General features: G+C 38.2%; 1 protein-coding gene across 2 annotated transcripts in view; it reads right to left on the reverse strand.

Annotated features, from left to right (window-relative positions):
• AGK (acylglycerol kinase) overlaps positions 1–20,739 on the reverse strand; it is a 104,414-nt gene that overhangs the window by 8,596 nt on the left and 75,079 nt on the right. For both annotated transcript variants that reach the window (XM_021709125.1, XM_008051100.2), the window contains exons 10-13: positions 13,726–13,805; positions 10,155–10,212; positions 5,262–5,409; positions 4,722–4,822 (exon numbers count right to left, since the gene is read on the reverse strand). In XM_021709125.1, coding sequence (XP_021564800.1) covers positions 4,722–4,822; positions 5,262–5,409; positions 10,155–10,212; positions 13,726–13,805 — 387 coding nt within the window. The remainder of the gene's footprint in view (positions 1–4,721; positions 4,823–5,261; positions 5,410–10,154; positions 10,213–13,725; positions 13,806–20,739) is intronic.

Raw genomic sequence — 20,739 nt, forward strand, 5'->3', positions numbered from 1 at the left:
CAAGGATTTTCCACTCCAGCTGGTTGGAACATGAACTATTTCTGGCCCCATAATATGACTGAATCTCCTGGGATTGTCCCACCTGCTCCTTGGTGGTTCTTTCTCCACCTCAGGTGATTTATTGCATGTACTCACCAAGAAGTGCTCATCCAAACACTCCAGAGGAACTTTCTAAAAGTCTCCAGCTCAGTTCTCAGTATGGCTTTGTTTCCATGCATCTCTCTAGTATTCTGCCCTGCAATTCTAGCTGCCTCGATTGCCCAAAATTCTCAAAAGCCACCTAACTGAGGGAGACCACTGAGCTCTGTTTGGGCTCCTGCCCCCGTGCTGTGGCCTCTCCAGCAGTAAGGTTCCGGTGCAGAGCTCACCTTGTTTGGGATCTCTAGGCTCACTGTCCTATATTGCTTATTTCCTACCAACGTCTGTCAGTACTGTTTTCTAGATTTTGTTCAGTTCTTAAGGTGTTGCTTGATGCTCCATCTTGGCCAAAAGTCTCATATTAACATCCAAAAATCAATTCATTTTATTGCACTGACAGATTAAATGAGAGAACCTTTTCTCAATAGATGCTAGAGAGGTACTTGATAAAATTAAATATCTAGAATATTTAACATGAAAGATGAAAACTCTTAGCAAACTGAGAATAGAAAACAACTTCCTTGATCTGATAAAGGGTATCTGCCCAAGTAAGTAAACAAATAAATAAACCCATCAAATTCAAAATGAAGCAATGAAGTCTTTCCCTACAAATCAGAAATAAGAAAGATGTTGACTCCTGTTATCACTACTTCTATTCAACACTGCACTGAAGTCCTAGCTAGTGCAGTAAGGCAAGACAAGGGACTGTAAGAACAAGTATTTGAAGGGAGAAAACAAAATTTGTACTATTTGCAATTGAAATGACTAAATCTATAGAAATTCTGAAAGAATCCATAGAGAAACAATGTAATTAATAACAATTTAATTAGGTTGCTGATTCAGCATCAATATAACAAACAATCATATGTCCATCTACTAAATCAGATAGAAAATGAAATTTTAAGAGATAACTATCTACAACAGCATAAAAAAATTAAGATAACTGGGAATGTGTCCAGCAAAGACAGAATGTTATAGAGAAAACTATAAAACTTTACTGAAAGACATTGAAGATCTAAATAAATAAAGAGATATACCACGTTCATATGCTAGAAGATTCAATATTGTAGAAATGTCATTTCTCCTCAAATTGATCTATGAGTATAATGTAATCCAGATCAATATTACAACATTTTCATGTGGAATTTAATAAAATAAACATTCTAAAATATTTATAGAACCCAAATAAGCTTAGAATAGCCAAGAGGGTCTTTAAAAAAAAAGACATAAAGGAATTTATTATAAAACCATAATAATTATGAGAAGCAGAGAACTAGTGAAGTATAAAAAACTAGACCAACAGAAGAGAGAGACTAGAAACATTTGCATGTATATAGACATTTGATGTATGGCAGAGGTTTATTGAAGATCAATGGGGAGGAGAAGGGACATTTCAATAAATGGTGCTTGGACAACTGAATTTCTATTTGGAAAGAATATAAGATTGGAGCTGTACCTCCATCATTCGCAAAACTCAATTACAGATAGGAGTATTTCCTCTTGAAACAAAAGTGGAACTATTTGAGGCAAATCCTTTTAGTCTGGTTTTTCTTTCCATGTCAATAAATATGTTATTTTAAATAAATATATACTATTTTAAATAAATGTTCCAAATTTATTTCATGAGTCTGATTAGTTGGGGTTTTTTACTATTGTAAATACAGTGAACACAGTTGTACAAGACAGCCTGACTTTCACACATTCTACACTCCTCCAGCTTCTTTCACACACTGAATGCACTTCTTTTAATGATAAGCGAACATTCTGAGCTCTGACATGGTAGCTTCATTGTCTTCGAATATTTTATTGGATTTGCTTTTATTTTTACAAAGACTTGTGGAAAAAAGAAAAAAAATGAAGGTGCTGCTACTAATGATAAGAAGCACAGTATCATACACTTTTGTAATTGGCACAAAGATAAAAAGCATCTGGCATTCTTAATGTGGCTAATCTGAAGCAGCAATCACATACTAAACTCAATCATTCGTTGGTATTCGGTCATCAGAGAAAAGAACAATGATAAAGAACATGAACAAAATACTGGAAATACGTACTATCAAAGGAAACGTACTATCAAAGAAAAAGAATTAGAATTCTCTTTCTCTTTCAAATTCCTCTGGAACAGAATCTATTTTTCTAACCTTTATATATTCAGTTTCACCAATGCCCGCAGAATCCCGTATGTAAGAAAGTACGGATGCCTACGTTACACAGTCATCAGATTATTTCTGTGGGACAAATTCCTGGAAATACACTTAATAGGGCAATGGGGAAGCACATATTTAGACACTTCACATATACACCAAACTGCCATTGAGATAAGGTGTTCCCATTTATATTCCCCTCAGATACTGTGGGACTGCTCATTTCCCCCTGCACACCAACACTAAATTGTTAATCTATGACAAGTCAATAGATTCAATACTATTTTAATTTGTATTTCTTTGGTCACTTTTTATTTTCTTACCTATAAAATGCAGATAAAGGTGATATCTACCAGATAATGTAGTTATGAGGATTATATAAGTTAATATTACATAAATTTAAAACAGTGCCTAGCATAAATACTCAGCAAATATAAGCTATTCTCTCATATGTTTATTTCTTTTGTGAATTCTCTATTCTTACCCTTGGGCCCATTTATATTAGGCTTTTACCCATCTCTTATTGTATCATAAGAGTTTATTATAAAGAAGGCTATTAATTCCTGGTCTGTCACATGCTAATATTTTTCCCAACTTGTGCTTAAAACTTTATTTATAGTATCTTTTAAAATAAGCATACAAATACATCAATATGATTTTTGCCTTATATATTATGCTTAGAAAGGCCCTGTTCACCTAAGTTTTGATTGATAATCACTTAGATTTCAACCTAGTATTTTAATGATTTTATTATTTTACATTTTGTTCTTTAATCCAACTGGAATTTTTTTTTTAGAAGGTAAAGGAAGCAATGTTGTCCAATGGACATTTATTACTTTTATAATTGGAAAAGAACCCAATACTCTGAATATTAATATTGGAATCAAACTTCTCACTACATTCCAACTCTATTTGCCAATTTTCAGAATGATTGAGATAACTGTGAACAGACTTTGATTTGCATAAAAGTTGAATATAGTAGTTAATCCACAGTTAAGAATGACTTTTTAAATTTGCATTCTCATTAATATAAATGACTAAGGTTTTCTCTAAACCAAGGTCAGTAAACTTCTTCTGTAAATGGTCAGATTGTAAATGTCTCAGGCTTTTGGATCATACAGTCTCTGTTGTAACTACTCTGCTCTGCCATTGTAGCATGAAAGCAATCATAGACAAAATGTATATGAGTGGATATGGCTGTGTTCCAGTAAAACTTAATTTATTCATATTGACCCTTGAATTTGGTATACTTTTCTTATGTCACAAAAAATTATTATTTTTTTGATTCTCTTTGCATTATTTAAAATTAGAAAATCAAGTCTTGACTTATGGCTAAACAAAATTACGTGGCAGACCAGTTTACCAATCCCAGCTTTACTTCAACATTTTTTAGCATATTGTCTATAGCAGCAGCATCCAACAGAAATTTCTGCACTGATGGAAAGGTTTTATATCTGTGATTTTCAATATGGTAGCCACACATGGCTTCTGAGTACTTGAAATATGGTGCGTGTGACTGAGGAACTTAGTTTAAAATTTACTTATTTCTAATTAATTTAAATTTAAATAGCCACATGTGGTTAATAGCTATTGTACTGAACAGCGTATCTATAGACTGGACCCAAATAAAATCAAATGTAAATACAAATGTGGATATATGTGAGTATATATACATATTTGTCTCCTGGAGACATAAATTTACGTATTTTGTAAAGTCTAAAAGTAATTGATAGGCCGAGCACAGTGTCTCATGCCTGTAATCCTAGTACTTTGGGAGGCCAACACAGGAGGATCACCTGAGGCAAGGAGTAAGAAAAAAGCCTGGGCGGCATAGCAAGACCTCGTCCCTACAAAAAAATCAAAAAAATTTTCTGTGTGTGGTGGAGCACACCTGTAGTCCTAGCTACTCAGGAGGCTGAGGCAGAAGGATTGCTTGAGACTGCTTGAGCCTAGGAGGTTGAAGCTACACTGAGCCATGACTGTGCTACTGCACTCCAGTCTGGGCAACAGGCAACAAAGTGAGACTCTGACTCAAAAATAGATAGATAGATAGATAGATAGATAGATAGATAGATAGATAGATAGATAGATAGATAGATAGATAGATGATAGATAGATGATACTGAAGTACAAGTTCCACAATTTTTTATTCCAGTGACAAATAGGAGTGACTAATCTACATTTCTAAAGGCCTCTTGCCCTAAATTCGCTGAAAGTCCATTAAGAAATGAACTAATCAGCACCCCTGGGGCAATTATGGCTTCTTCTCCTTGCTATTATTCCTTAAAGGCATACCACATCCTCTATTTCCTGACCCTTTTCTCTCTCCCCACAGGGTAGAAATAAAAATAACTCAATTAGTGGAAGAGCATGTAGCCTTTGTCACTTTTCTCAGATACCAAATGCTCTTCTAATAAAAAGCATTTTATTATTACTTACTGTCAGGTCAAGCTGACTATTGCGTGTTGTGATAGACAGTTCAATGGTAGACAGCTGTACTTCTTTCCAGACCTCTGGGTTTCTTACCACTTGGGAGAGAGCTGTGGAAATCCATTAGACACAGGTCAATTTCTTCCATTAACATTTCACCACCCACAACCACCAACTAACTGCCAGCTGTTCAGTTCAGCTTCCCAAGCCTTTCTGCTGACTCTCTACCTTGGTTTTATTTATTTCATATTTCTTATTCACAGGGGTCAATAGCCAGGCTCAAATTGAACTCTGTGCCTGAAATAACCCTGCCAAAAGCAGTCACAATAACATAAGTGTCAGTGATAGAAAGAGGGTGCATAGAGACTGCTATGCCCATTCATGGGACATTACTTGTGCCCTGCTCTGGCGGCTCACAGAAGGCTGAATTCAATAATCCTTGAAAGGTTTATCCTGCTCTAGTTAAGTCTCTAAAGCTGACCTTGGGGGTCTGCTTGAGCACTCCTACACTGACCAGGCTCTCCAATCTTTAGTTACCACTGTTCTCACCATCCTGTGGTTGTGCCCAGTAGGATGCAAGCCTCCGTAATATTCTCCTATACAAAGAAGGCCGGGAAGGGGTCTCTTCTGGTTCACTGGAAGGTCTCTCTGTGGGTCCCGTGTATGAGATGGAAGCTTGATGAGTCTGAGGCCACTCCTTTTAATGTGGAGAGGGAAAAACTCTTGTCATGCACACACAATTCTAAACTCTAGGTGTTTCTCTTTGTAAAGGTTAGTTTTCTACCTATACCTACTGGAAAGCTAAGTAACAATCTCCTCTCACTGTATGGAATACTTTCTCTAAAACAAAATGGAATCCTCAAACTTTCTTTTCCTATTAAAGCATTATATTGAAAACCATGAACTCAGTAACTGCTGCCTCTATTGCTTTCCCTAACACGGACTAACAACCACTGTTTATACTTGTTCAGAAAGAAAAAAAAATAATAATATAAATGAACATCGATTCATCCCAAAATACATTTATCTTTGGTTTACAGATGATGACACAAATGAAACTGATGAAATCCAGTTGCATCAAATACCTACTTCACTCCTGGGGGTCTTATTCCACACAGAGGCCAGATATCTAGCCCAGGCTTGCAATCCAGCCCAAGACCTCTTATTTCTGTTTCAAAGCCCATCATCCTCACACTCTACATTTTTTATCCTCTACTTCCTGGTCCCCAAGTCCAGTGCCATCCTGGATCATCCTGGCAGCATGAATAATTAAACCATGCCCTAGCCTCTTGGCCCTTGATATCACCTCTAATTCACCATAACCACCCACTTCCATGGTCACATCCCTGCCCTTAATGTCATCCACAACTATTCCATCTTGGAAACATAAAAACCTGATCTCCTACTGTCTAATCATATCCCAGACTCTTTTGGTTGATTCTTTTGTGTCCAGTATGTCTCCCAGGGCTAACTTCTCCCCTGTTCTCAAGTTTCCACATGGTAAGTTACAAAACCAGAACAATTCTGGCTTCTTTCCCTCCATCGATATTTGCTCACTCTCCCTCAAGTCCAGGACAAACACGTGGGTCCGCCTCTTCCTTTCTTTCTGACAGTGGTTGTCCAAGACCCACACATTCACTGCTGCTACATGCAGTAAGCTTACTGTGGTGGTCTCTGCCCTGAAGGAGATGTTATAAGTAGATACGTTCAGTTTGGAGTATTAAGAGGTCAAAGTGTGACCATGTATCTACTGTGTCCTTCACTCCTGCAGACATTTATAAAGCTGATGTTTTTAATTTCTATCTGCCTAGTTCCTGCATTTGTTTTCGCACCTTCCTTCAAACTCAACCACATCAAGTTTTCAATCACATTGAGGATTCCACCCCGACCATTCATTTTCCCTCAGTTCAAATTTACAGTTGATTACTTTAAATCGCTTTCTTTTTTTGTTTACTCTTAGCTCCCCTGTCTTTATTCTTTCATAACACGTGTCCTAAAAAGCCCCAATTCTGGATCAGTCTTATTCCTAAGCTCATGTCCTCCTACATCATGGCTCAGTATTACTAGAGGGGGAAAATACTCCTGCTGAGTATCAATACAGGGAAAAGCAATCACCCTGTAACAACTGAGTGTCACTACAATTCTTGGTCTCAAGCCATCAATGCCACTTAATAACCCTTCTGGGCCTCCCCTTACTTTCATCTTTCTTCAAAATCCCCCATGACACCACCACTATCCACCTTATTTTTGACATATCACTTTGCTTCCTGCACTTTAGTCAGAACTACCTTAACTCTCCATGATCTTGTTTTCAATCTGGATCCCATCTTTTACTTCTCTCCTATATCCAATGAGAAAGGTGTCTCTTCCCCTGTCCAGGGACAATCCAGTATGCTGGATCACACACTCTTCCACTCGCTCATGAATTCTGCCAATTCAATCATGCCTTCTCTCCTTTCTCTTCACTTTTTCCCCATTCTTCTTTTCTTTTGCTTCAGAATAAAAAGACATGAATATTTCTCCAATTAAAAAAATTCCAAGCTGGGCTCGGTGGCTCAGCCTGTAATACTGCGCCTTTGGGAGGCTGAGGTGAGTGGACTGCCTGAGCCCGCGGGTTCGAGACCTGCCTGGGCAGCGAGACCTCATCTCTACAATAAATCAAAAAAATGAGCCGGGCGTGGTAGCACATTCCTGTAATTCCGGCTACTTGGAAGGCTGAGGCGGAAGGATCACCGGAGCCCAGCAGGTTGAGGCTGCGGTGGCCGGGAGCGGCCACTGCACTCCAGTCTGGTCGACAGAGTGAGACTCCAACTCAAAAAAATCAAATTAAATAAAAAAAAAATTCCAGGCTGGGTGCAATGGTTTGTGCCTGTAATCCTAGCACTTTGGGAGATCAAAACAGGAGAATTCTTAAGTCAGGAGTTCAAGACCAGCCTGGACAACACAGTGAGACATCATCACTACAAAAAGTTTTTTAAAAAAGTTAGCTGGGGGTGGTGGCCTGTAGTCCCAGTTACTCAGAAGGCTGAGGCAGGAGAATCACTTGAGTCAAGGAGTTTGAGATTATGATGAGCTACAATCACAACATTGTGCTTTAGTCTGGATGACACAGCAAATCTTGTCTCTACAAAATAACAAAAAGAAAAAAAACTCATACTGATCCTATATTTCTCTCAACTTTTTTGCCTTGTCTATTTCCTTCTCTTCAAAGGCAAGGTTCTTGAAGGAGTAGCATGTCCTTGCTGGCTCCACTTCTTTACTTCTCATTCCTTTCTTAACTTTCTTCACCATGGCTTCAGCCCCTCTACTTTGGAGGTTGCCAAACCTGTGGAGGATGCCAAATTCAATGGATACTTTCCCGTCTTCATATCTAGAGTCTTTGCTGTTGCTCCTTGAAATTTTCATTTTTTCCTGAAATTCTCTCTTCCATTGGCTTCTATGTCAGTATTCTCTCCTACATTTTCTGTTAGTACGTCTCAGTCATTTTCATGGCTCTTTAAAAGTTTATATTTCTCAGGGCTATTCCTGGCCATCTGTTCTCAACGGTAACTTCACCAAGCCCATGGTTTCAATGCCACTCATACGCTTACGACATCTGAAACTATGTCTTCAGCACAGACCCCTCTGCTGAATTCCAGACCTAAATCACAATTGTATCTCCACTTGTCTGGACCACAGGTACGTTAAACTCAGCATGTAACAAACTGAAAATATCATCTTTCTTCACAAACTCCATCTTACTCTACCTAATATTATCAACATTAATAGAAAACTCTAGTTACAAACTCCAGTGTCTCATACCAGAAACCAGGCAATCCTATACTCTTCCAACTTCTGAGGTTTCTAACTCAATAACACTTTAATCTGTCTTCATTTGTCAGTACTCACTGTTACCACCTTGGTCTACACCATATCACTTCTCATCTGACCTACTCAGACAATCTTCTCTCTGATGTCCTTGCTTTTAGCTGTCTATGTCCAGTCTCTCATCTACACTGCTGCCAAGCAATTTTTCGAAAATGAAAATCTGTTCATGTTATGCCTCTGCCTAAGACTCAATACCTCTCCAGTGCTTTAAGGATTAAAGTCAAATGCACATCAAAGCTGCCTTAATCTACTCTTACCCCTCTAGCTTCATTTCCTGCCATTTTACTGTATTAAGCATAATTAAGGACCATGTCACACCACTGTTAAATATTTCAAAAATGTAGTGTAAATGTTATCTTCTCTGGGACTACATTCTAACCCTCAGTCAGGTTTGGATGCCACTCCTTTCTGCTTCCATCCATCTTTCCATATTTCTCCCACAGCACTTGCCAAATGGCTGATTTACTTGTACCCCTCTCCCAGCACACAAACCCTACTTCATGGCAGGAAATCTTCTTATGTGACTTTGTGTCCTAAGCATATACCAATAATTGTTTGCTGAATAAGTAGTGGAAACAGCTTATATTCACCCAGACTCTATTACTTAAATATGTAACTACTCTATGTATACTCGCCACGCTACCAATGAAATTATAATAACACATTTTACTAATCCAGTTTGCCTTAGATGTAGAAAGGCAAACATTTTTAAAATCATGTAGACTTCCTTCTGGTATTTTAGGATTTTAGTTGTTTACACTTAATTTTTTAATCTAACTGCAGTCTTTTAGAGGCTAGAGGGAGTTATGTTTTCCAAATGTTTTGCAGTGAACATGCAGTACTTTTATAATTAGAAAAACACTTGATAACTCTGAATATTAACACTGGAACTAAATTTTTCACTATATTCAAACTCTACTTGCCAATTTTCAGATCAGCTAGCCAAATTGTCAATACACTACTTCAATTTGCATAAAAACTGAACATGGTAAGTAGCCCACAGCTACGAATGACTTTTTAATCAGCATTTTCATTACTATAAATTGTTAGGTTTTTCTCAATGCCAATATTTTTACTGTATAGCATAGAGCAGCACTGCCCAACAGAACTTTCCCAAATGATGGAAATGTTCTATGTCTGTCCTCTCCAATGCAGTAACCACTACCACATTTGGCTAGTAGCATTTGAAACCAACTGATATTATACACAAACCTGTACAATTAGATATACTGAGATACAAACTTTCAATTCATTTCCAGATGCTAATAAAGATAAATAATCAAAGAGATATAATATGTCATTATTTTCAAGATTTGTCTGGCAAGAGTGAGTCAGCTAATAGCAAAGGGAAGTAGAAGGTTAAAGAGAAATGAAATATGGGTTTGGTAACAGAAGGAAGGAATTGGTATATAAGGAGTGATTGCTTATCAAAACAGGAATGCTTTCTGTTATCTGTATATAATCAAATACACCCCATTTTTACATCTGTAGTAAGAAATTTAAAAATATGCCACATATCTCAGAGGAACAACAAAATAACACAGTGCAACTTTCTTCACTGTAAATTGCATTTACCTTAAGAGTGCTGAAAAAGTGGGCTGCTTTGATTTTTAGAGGTCCAAGATACCAGTACCTGAGAAAGACCAAGATAAAACTCTGAGTACAATATTAAAAGAACTGTCAATGTGAAAGATACCATTCATGGAAGATAATACATTAGATTATACTTCTGTTAGGAGTGGCTACTCTGGAAGCTTAGCACAAGAGTATTAGAGTAAATTTTTTAATCTGCATTTAAATGCTTTGTCAAACAGTATGCAATTAGTTATACAGTGAAAAGATTCTTGCAATTTAAAAGTGATATATAACTAGAGTCTCTTTGAGTCCTCAAATCTATAAGTATCACTTGTATCATAGCCTTTAAACCATAGAATATAATTCAGTATACAGTTGTCCTGTCAGTATCTGTGGCAGATTGGTCCTCAAACCCCCCCAAGGATACCAAAATCTGAGGATGCTTGAGTCTCCAATATAAAATGATGTAGTATTTGCTTATAACCTATGCACATCCTCCCATATACTTTAAATTATCTTTAGATTACTTACAATAATGAATACAATGCCTCCACTTCACTTCATTCACACAGATTCAACATAGTGCACTGGCATGCGGCAAATTCAAGTTTTACTTTGTGTGTGTGTGTGTGTGTGTCTTTTAATTTTTATTTTCCATTTACAATGGGTTGAATCAATGGATGTAGGACCAACGGATACAAAAGACTGACTACACGTTCAAAAGAGCAATGAGTAGAAAATGGTAAAGTCATACTAAGGTGCAGATACCATCTGACGTGTCACTACTCACAAGTTAAATGATTGGATACTGTATACTATGTCCTTTCACAAACAAAAATACACACACGGCCACACACAATTAAAATGTCTAACCCAGTGTAATTTCACATCACTTATGTTACTCAGCTTTAAAATAGCAAATATTAAACCTGGGAATAAAGAGAATCTGCTGCATACTGCTAAATACATAAAGCTACTGGAGAGAGGGTATGCCTAATTGATATTAGAAAGTAGCATAGATTGCTCTCTTAAAACTTGTCTTTTCTTTTTTTTTTTTTAATTGTAGAGACGAGGTCTCGCCAAGTTGCCTGGGCTGGTCTTGAACCTGCGGGCTCAGGCAATCCATTTGCCTCAGCCTCCCAAAGTGCTGGGATTACAGGCTGAGTCACCCACCAAACCACCCCATCTTAACTGCTCTCTATTGATACTGATCAGTATGCATTTATTTAGCATCTACTATGAATATGGGAGGAAAAAGAAGAAATACAGAGCATAAAATTCCTGCCTTTGGAAGCTTCAGATTTAAGGGGAAAAAAGGCCCAAATATGTAATAGAAAACAATAAATGAGCCGGGCTCGGTGGCTCAGCCTGTAATCCCACACCTTTGGGAGGCTGAGGTGAGTGAATTGCCTGAGCCCGCGGGTTCGAGACCCGCCTGGGCAACTTGGCAAGACCTCATCTCTACTATAAATCAAAAATTAGCCGGGCGTGGTAGTGTATGCCTGTAGTTCCAGCTACTTGGAAGGCTGAGGCGGAAGGATCACTGGAGCCCATCAGGTCAAGGCTGCGGTGGCCAGGAGCAGCCACTGCACTCCAGTCTGGGCAACAGAGTGAGACTCCAACTCAAAAAAAAAAAGAAAACAATGAATGACTATTGCAAGGTATAAACTGATCACTATTTATTAGTAAGGAGAATCAAGAGAGGACAAAAAATCATTAAGGGCTTAAAATCATTGAAGCAGCCATGCTTACAAAATGAATGTCACAGAATAAAGGTATGAAACTTAGAGAGATGGGTTGGCTTTAGATACATGACAGAGGGAAGGAGACCATTCTAGATAAGAGTTCTAAGAAGCAAGGGTGTGGGAAACAGCGAGAATAACAGTCAGACAAGGAGGGAAAAGATTAAAAGATGCATAATTACATAATTAGGGGTGATGACACAGTAAATTGGGCCTGAAATACCAGAACAAGGAGTTTAGATAGAATCCAGTAGGCAGTGTGGAGTCACTTTAAATTACCGTTCAGACTAATACTGTGATGCTACTAATGAGGGCCTTAATCATCTGAGTGTGTGTGTGTGTGTGTGTGTGTAAGTTTATTTCAGAGTTTGCTTCTTTTCCCAGTTAGCCAAGTAGAACAACATCTCATCTCAGGTAGTTTATTTCTAAATTGTCAGCAGTTCCCTTCATGTCTACCAGTAGCAAATTTTGACACTATGCTTGTGTGCTTGTAGTCTTCCTATAGTCAGCAAGGAAATGACTTCTTCAATCCCTACTGTTTCTTCCTTAACACAAAGAGCAACTCTATGGATAGTTCTATCCAAGGTATACAATAACAACCAGAATTTTAAAATTCATTGTTCAGAAGCCAATCAACATATGGGCCAAGTATGTGAACTTTTCCTGAAAGGGCGACTTGTGCTTGTGTTTAATTACTGATTAATACATTTTGGAAAGCAATTTGCCCTGCCAGACATTTTATGGAAGGCTAAGCAATTCTTCTTGGTGAGCTGCTGGAATCTGAGATTATAGATAAAACACAAGGCAATACGTGGACTCCATATAATCATGGCAAACTTGCAAATAAGGAGATGTAAAATATTTAAGAATGCAGTGTGTAATATAATATGATAATATCTCTCTTTGGACATTTCACTGTCAGAAATTTCATTAGCAAAAATAATAAAGTAAAACAAGTGAGAGAAATTCCTGTAAAAAAGTATGGCGGGCTGGCCCATTAAGTGAAAGAGGAATATCTTGATGAAAGCTATGTGTGAGATCCATCATAAACTGTACTAAAATGGTAAGCCCTTGTTTTTAAGAAAAGGTAAAGAAAAAAGGAAAGGAAAAAACACCACCTGTCAGGTATGAAGTGAACCTCATGCAGTGTCTCCTTCAGTCCTACCTCAGCAAGTCCTAGCCTACACTAGCTCTCCACAGCAAATGGAATATGACATGCCCTTCTCCAAGCCAAGAGTTGCGTTTCACATAATGGATTCTCCAAAAATAAGTCCATTACCATAAAAAGCCAGCCCTCTAATTAGCTCCTCAATATGTCTGTTTCTCCTATCTCAAATACAGTTAGATGACATGTTCCTTCTCTAAGAGAGGTGGACTGTAGTCTCAATCTGCAGGCCATCCAAAAAACACCTTTCAGAAAAAGTCTTCCAACTAGGACTATAACAGCTCCATGAGGCTGTGGCACAGGCAGTACCTTCCACTACCCTGCTAAGCCTGTTTTAAGATGATAGGCAATCCAGTTCTCCCTGCAGTTTATGCTTGAGTCTAATCTATGCTTAAATATTATGTCTAAAAATAGAAACATACCCTTTTCCTCTTCAGCTACTACTAGCTTGTGTGGAAGAAACTGGAATGTTACCCAGAATTTCTGCATATAGAATATAAACCTCTGTCTGACTGTTCCTACCTCCATTAATCACACATAATTCTACCTCCAGGTCCACCAAATTTATCCCCACTAGGTTATCATAAGTTAAAACCTCAAAGGCAGGGAGGGACAGAATAAGATTTTTAAAAAGTCATCACACATCAATAGAGTAATCCTTTACTTGCTAACTTTGACGCCAGCATCTCTGAAGGATCCCCAGCGAAGGCCAGTCATTGCAAACACAGGTTGTTCCTTTTCACCCTGGAAGTTAAATACATTTAATTTAAATTCATGATTATAATTTGGAACTCTCTATCTGAAAGCACTCAGCAAATGTTCGTGGCCTACTTTTCATCATATCAAAATTCTAAAAAATATGTTGGAACTTTCAATAAATTAATCCTGTGAGTGCTCAATAAAAGCATTTGGATAACCTGTACTGTAAAATAAAATTAATTTTTATATATTAAGTCTCATGAATCTGCTGGCAAGAGAACAATTATCATCCTTCAGACTAGAAATTAAGCAGTTCCTAACTATGCTGGTTCTTGGACCAATATCAGTAGTCAGTTCAGCCAGAAATTCTTCTCTCTGGTATACTCTCTGGTAAACCTGTACTCTCCTTATAGGGTCAAGAAAGGCTAAGATCAGAATCCTAGTACTCTAGAATGTTTCACCTGAATATCTGAAAATACAGTCCTATGCTTGTCACAACAAGTTGAAATAAAAAGTGATTCAGATTTAGTTCAGCGCTTGGTCAAAGACTACATATTACAATGAGGGAGTTTCTAACAAATCTGTGAATTAAGCAATATATAGAAAAAATACACAGTCGTGCCAATGCCCCTTGGAGTTTATACTCTACAAAGAAGCTTCCTTAAAATCACAAAAAAATATGAACCAGGATTCTGAATGAGACTTTTCCTGTAGCTCAGAATTGCAGTTAATGTCTGAGAGCTGAAAACTGATAGGCACCAAGCACTCTCACATTCTAGAGAAAACTGCTAAATGCTACACACAAGCCCACAGAATTCACTGCAAGAGGGGCAAAACAAGCTCAATTTCCACCACTCCTGTAACAATCCGGACAAAAGGCAAAAGTCATCCAGACCAAAGCAGTAACAACAGAGATCATGATCCACCACAGTCAGTACAGACAGAACCAGAAGAGAATCCTTGGCACTATAAGTTGCTGGCCTAGAGAAAGTACCAAAGGTCTTTTCCTCAGGGGAGGGAGTGCTCCCATGCCCATCTCCACTACACCAAAACGAAGTGAGGAATTTCTAGAAGCATCACACACAAATAAGAGAGGCCTGCAAGAGAAAAAATACTGGTTTCTCATCCCTTTGCTTGTATCTGCTCATGCAAGTAGTTTGCTTTTCTGTTCTCTGTACCTACTTAAGCAAGAGAAAAGGAAATTACAGAGAGAAATAGCAATGAAAGAGGGCAAGGTGAGGTAACTCACTGACTGCTATCACAAGAAAATATTAGTCTCCTTGGTGCCTAGTGGATATTATGGAAGATAGCAGGACTTTGAATCACCTTGACAGTGACCCATCTAAGAACCTGGCTTAGGGGCCATGGTCCCCAAGTACTAAGAGGCTGTGGAATGTACCAAGCCTGAAGGCTGAAGGAGGAAGTTGAAAGAGGTGGCACATAGAACAGGTCTCTAACATCAGAAAACTATGTCCCGGGACAGGGGGGGAAGGGGGAGGGAGTCCCAGAGAACTCATACATGAACCCATAAGACAGCCAGCATCGGGGCATCAGCAACCAAGAGGTTGCTATAATACTATCTGTCAAGTAAAAAAAATTTTCTTTAATCTTTCCTGTATGTTTCAACAATAGAGGAGCTAGAAACAGTAGGAATAGGGAGAATGGGCTGAAAAAAGAGATACCCCAAGATGTTGAGGGGAGAGGTAACTGCTACTTAATATAAGGAGGTGGGAGAAGATGTTTGGCCCTGGAAGGTTTGAAGACCTTTGGATGGTTGGCTTTTATTCAGAGATGAAAAGTTGTTGGAGGGCTTTGGGAAGAGAAGTAATATGCTCTAACTTGTAACCGCACACTGGCCATTGTGCTGGGAACAGACTGTAGGAAGGCAGGGGCAGAGGAATGATAAGATTTAGAGGACTTCTGTAATAATCCAGGCAAAAGGCAAAGGTGGCTGGGACCAGAGTGATAACAATAGAGAGGTAATGCTGGATTCTGAATATGTTTTGAAGATAGAGCCAATATGGTTTCTTGCCTGACTGACTATGGGGAGTCAAGGTAGACTCCAGCATTTTTTGATATAAATAATAATTTTATCAAAGTCTAAGTGTATAAGTATTATACCTTTAAAGACTGCATTCTTTCTTATGAATATATGCTGATCACTAAAGATTTATAAAATGCCACAGTAACTTAGAACAATTGTTTTGAAGTGAGAGTCCTCACATAATACCTAAGTGATCTTAGGCAAGTCACTTAACTTCTGAACTTTGACTTCTACTTCTGAAAATGAGGTCACCTTTTGCTTAACACTAAAAAAAAACTTTACCATATGATCTCTTACATGTATATAAAAGGGTTATCATCATCGTTTCCTCACCTGCTAGCAAAGTGGGTGGCAACAGCAAATAAATAAAACTTATAATAAATAAATTAATAAAATAAAAATGACTAGTAATAATCATAAAGAAGGTGACAGAATAACCTTATAAAGCATTTACATGAATCAGAAATATCCCTCCTCTCACTATAATTCCATAACAGTCACATCTTAAGTATCTGAAGACAGATATGTTTTTACTCATTCACCCAATAAATATTTATTGAACCCCAACTCCAAGCCAAGCATTGTGTGGGCTGAGGACACAGTGGTGAACAAGCTAACACACTCCCTACTTCAAATGCCTATATTCTTTCCTTAGCCATTATGTTCTCCAAGCTAAATGTCTGGTCTTTTGGTTATTCCTCCATGACTTTACAGCCTCATCATCTTGTTTCCCCAACCCCACTATTGTCTGTCAATGTACCTTGTATCATCTAGAACCGAATAAAATATTGAAACTAAATAATGTTTAAGTTAACTCCCACTTTACATTCTTCTTAACAAAACTACTAAGGAAGTATAAAAATGTGGTAAGTTTTTATATGTCAAGCTTCTAACTTATAAGCTAATCATTTTTTTCATGTATACTGTCTTTTTCTTTTTCATCTTAAGATGTGGGATACAATTCCAAGTTAGGTATACAAATGTTCATTATGCAGGTATCCTTGTTGATGAGGTGTGCCCCTCCTTCCCCTGGCAGTTTCCCTCAACAGCCAATTCCAGCCCCCCTCCCCTGGCAGTTTCCCACTACTGTCAATCTCTTTCTTATAGTATTATGATAATTGTTCAAGGTCTGCTTATGAGTAAGAACATATGGTAGTCTGTTCTTTGTTTCTGTGATAGATCACTGAGTATGATAGACTCTAAATCCATCCAAGTTGCTGTGAACAAATATATATTATCCATTAGAGGCTAAAGATAAAAATAAAAAAGTCTGTTCTCAAGGAGCTCAAAGTAGTAGAGGAATATATAGACACAGACACAAAAAATAGCATGATATAGATGGTTCAAATAACAGAGACATACAGAGTATTACAAAAGTAGGTGCAAGCCGGGCTCGGTGGCTCAGCCTGTAATCCCAGCACTTTGGGAGGCTGAGGTGAGTGGATTGCCTGAGCCCGCAGGTTCGAGACCTGCCTGGGCAACTTGGCGAAACCTCAGCTCTACAATAAATCAAAAATTAGCCAGGCGTGGTGGCGCGTGCCTGTAGTTCCAGCTACTTGCAAGGCTGAGGCGGAAGGATCGCCGGAGCCCAGCAGGTCGAGGCAGTGGTGGCCGGGAGTGTGTGACGGCACTACAGTCTGGGTGACAGAGTGAGACTCCAACTCAAAAAAAAAAAAAAAAAAAAAGTAGGTGCAACTGCATAACAGGAAGGTGAACAAAGGAGAAAGAGATGGTCAGGGAAAATATAACACAAATTTTAAAACAAAACACAATTTAAATAATCTTTCATCAGTATTTTTTCATTGACAAAGCATACTTGGATGTATTTGTGAAGTACAATGTGATTGGATATATGTATACAAGGTAAAATGATTAAATCAAACTGATTCACATATCCATCACCTTAGTTACTTATTCTTTTTTTGTGGTAAGACGTTTGAAATGTATTCTCTTAGTTATGTTGAAAGATATAATACATTATTATCAACTAAAGCCACACTGCTGTGCAATAGATCTCAAAACTATTCCTCTTGTCTGACTGCAACTTTGGACCATTTGACCAACATTTAAAAAATAAGGTACCTAGACTGGGAAGGCTGGAAAGGACTGGAGAGAAAGATGAGGAGAGAAGAATGTGCCGCCTAAGGGAGAGAAATAACATTATTTGAGTGTGTCTATAGCAGTGTTTCCCCAAGTGTTTCATGACATGTTAAGTGTTACATCAAATAACAATGATCATGATGGTGATGATGATAGATGATTCCATGATGAAATAAAGTAGAAAACATCAACTTATTAGTTTGAAACAAGTTGTTATTACTGTAGTTCTTCTTAGAGACGTTAATATGTTGATTATAAATTTCCCAAAAGGAAAATATAATTTTCCTAAGCTATTCACTGGGCAATCCTTCTCTGAGAGAACATTTTTGCATAACCTGTATTCCCTGAGAAATGCTGTTCTAAAGCATGTAGGATAGATAAGAAGTGCTGAGATAAGTACTGGAGATTTGCTGACTGGTATTCTAACACTGTCTTCTCTTTCTTCATCTGGGGAAATAATTTTAAAATTATTCCATTAGAATTAACTGAAGAGCCTTGTAACTTCAACGTTCCACAGATGTGAGTGCTAGCAAAGGGTGGGAATGACTCTGGACAATAGGAAATTAGCAGCCAAGGCATAGTAGGTGTGAACAGATCTAGAGAAGCCAGATAGCCAGATGGGCAGCCAACAGTCAGCATTCAGAAGAGGCCTGAGGATCAGTCACTGAGAGACTAGTCCTCATTGGGTACATATGAGCAATGTACAAATAAGCAAGGTAAGATGGACAGAGTAGAAGCCAGTAGACAAAGTACACTGTATCTTAGCCCACTAAAGGTATGGGCAAGTAGTCAGATTATGAGATGGACAGGTCAGTAAACAAAGACAAAAAGAGAAAGATAAGCACACAGTCAGATCTTAAAGGCAAAGGAGATATATTGCCCCAATTCAGACTACCCTGGAAAAAAAAAATCCCTAAGGAAAAATGGTCCAGTGGTTTGCAAAAGAAAATAACTTGAAGAGCTGGTTGTAATAAAGCTTTAAGGAACATTGAAAAGAAAACAATTCCTGTCAACTAGATAGGTTTAATATTTGAACTTTAGTGTTTCTAGAATAAGAGAAATAAAGTAGGAGGAGCTCTGATGGAGTTCTCATGCAGCTCTGAGCATCATCTTAAGAGGCAGACTAGAGCCAGGGTCTAAAAAGGAATCCATATAATTAGCCAGGACTGACAGGGAAAAGGAAAAGACTCTAACTTCCCTCTGTTTCCCCTGTATATCCTATTTGGTTCAGGGCTGCAGGGTCTAAAAGACTCCGTTAAAAAAACTAAAAATAGCCAGGCTCGGTGGTTCAGCCTGTAATCCCGCGCCTTGGGAGGCTGAGGTGAGTGGATTGCATGAGCCCGCGGGTTCGAGACCCGCCTGGGCAGCAAGACCTCATCTCTACAATAAATCAAAAAATCAGCTGGGCATGGTAACGCATGCCTGTAATTCCGGCTACTTGGAAGGCTGAGGTGGAAGGATCACTGGAGCCCAGCAGGTCGAGGCTGCGGTGGCCGGGAGTGGCCACTGCACTCCAGTCTGGGCGACAGAGTGAGACTCCAACTCAAAAAAAAAGGAAAAAAGAAAAAGAAAAAAACTCTAAAGAATTCCATAAATCTTTCCAGTAGTTACTTCAGAGTCAGTACTAGGCATCATAGATGTCTATGTGGGAAAATTACCCTTTAGGAATCATAGAATAGGTGGGCATAGTGGCTCACACCTGTAACCACAGCACTCTGGGGAGCTTGAGCACAGAAGTCTGAGAACAGCCTAGGCAACATAGCAAGACCTCATCTCTACCAAAAAAAAAAAAATTAGCTGTGCGTGCCTGGCATGGTGGCTCATACCTGTAGCCTGTAGAACCAGCTACCTGGGAGGCTGAGGCAGAAGGATCACCTGAGCCCAGGAGGTCAAAGCTGTGGTGAACCAGGATTGTGCCACTATACTTCAGCCTGGGTAACTGAATGAGACCCTAACACAGGGAAGAAAAAAACCATGGAATAATGCCAAGTATGATACCATGTAGACAAACCAGTGAAGTGGAAAAGGTAACAGACTGTGAGAAAGTCTAGATTCTAGTTTTGTGTCCAGCACAACTAGTCATATAACCAGATGACTATTTTTTTTAATCTGAAGAATGAGGATACTAATCCACATCTTGACTTTTTCACCAAGTTGGAGATTAAAATGAGATGTGAACACACACTGAACAGTGTGTAAACAGTTAAATATAAGGTATTATTATAGTTCCAGATTTCTATTTGGACAATTTTCAGTCATGTATTTGATGGGGTCTAGGTTGTTCTTTAAAAGAAGAAATATTTGGTATCAGGCTTTATCTGTAATGCTTTCCTCCATATCCTGAAAGCAATTTTCAGATATAAGGAAAAAGAGAAAATGAATTCAGCCTAGCTGGGTTTCTCAGAAAAGAAAAGAGGCTGTTCTACCACGTTTTTTAGGAATTGCATTTTTAACATTTTCTGCTTTCTGGGCTGTGTCATCAATATACAAAGCCTGTGGTAAATTTGATACTGGTTTCACCAATTCACAAAATCGGTATATTTGAAAGAAGAAGATAAAGGAAACAAGAGACATTTAAATATAAGCACAGTGAGATTTTCTGGTTAAATCCTTGTTACTCTAGAGTGATATTCCTTACACACATATTAAGAAACAGTAAATCACTCAGTTACTAAGAGATATATCCTGACTCATTTTCTTTGGTAAAAATAATATTTTAAATAATATCTTTGTAAATATCGATCTGTAGTACTTTCCTAGGCTAGAATTTCTTTCAGCATAGCTCTTCCATTTTATGAAAACTATTTTGCTTTATTATATGCTAAAAGATCAACT

This window comes from Carlito syrichta, unplaced genomic scaffold (assembly GCF_000164805.1).
Source record: "Carlito syrichta isolate Samal-C Ts95f unplaced genomic scaffold, Tarsius_syrichta-2.0.1 Scaffold163527, whole genome shotgun sequence".
NCBI lineage: Eukaryota > Metazoa > Chordata > Mammalia > Primates > Tarsiidae > Carlito > Carlito syrichta.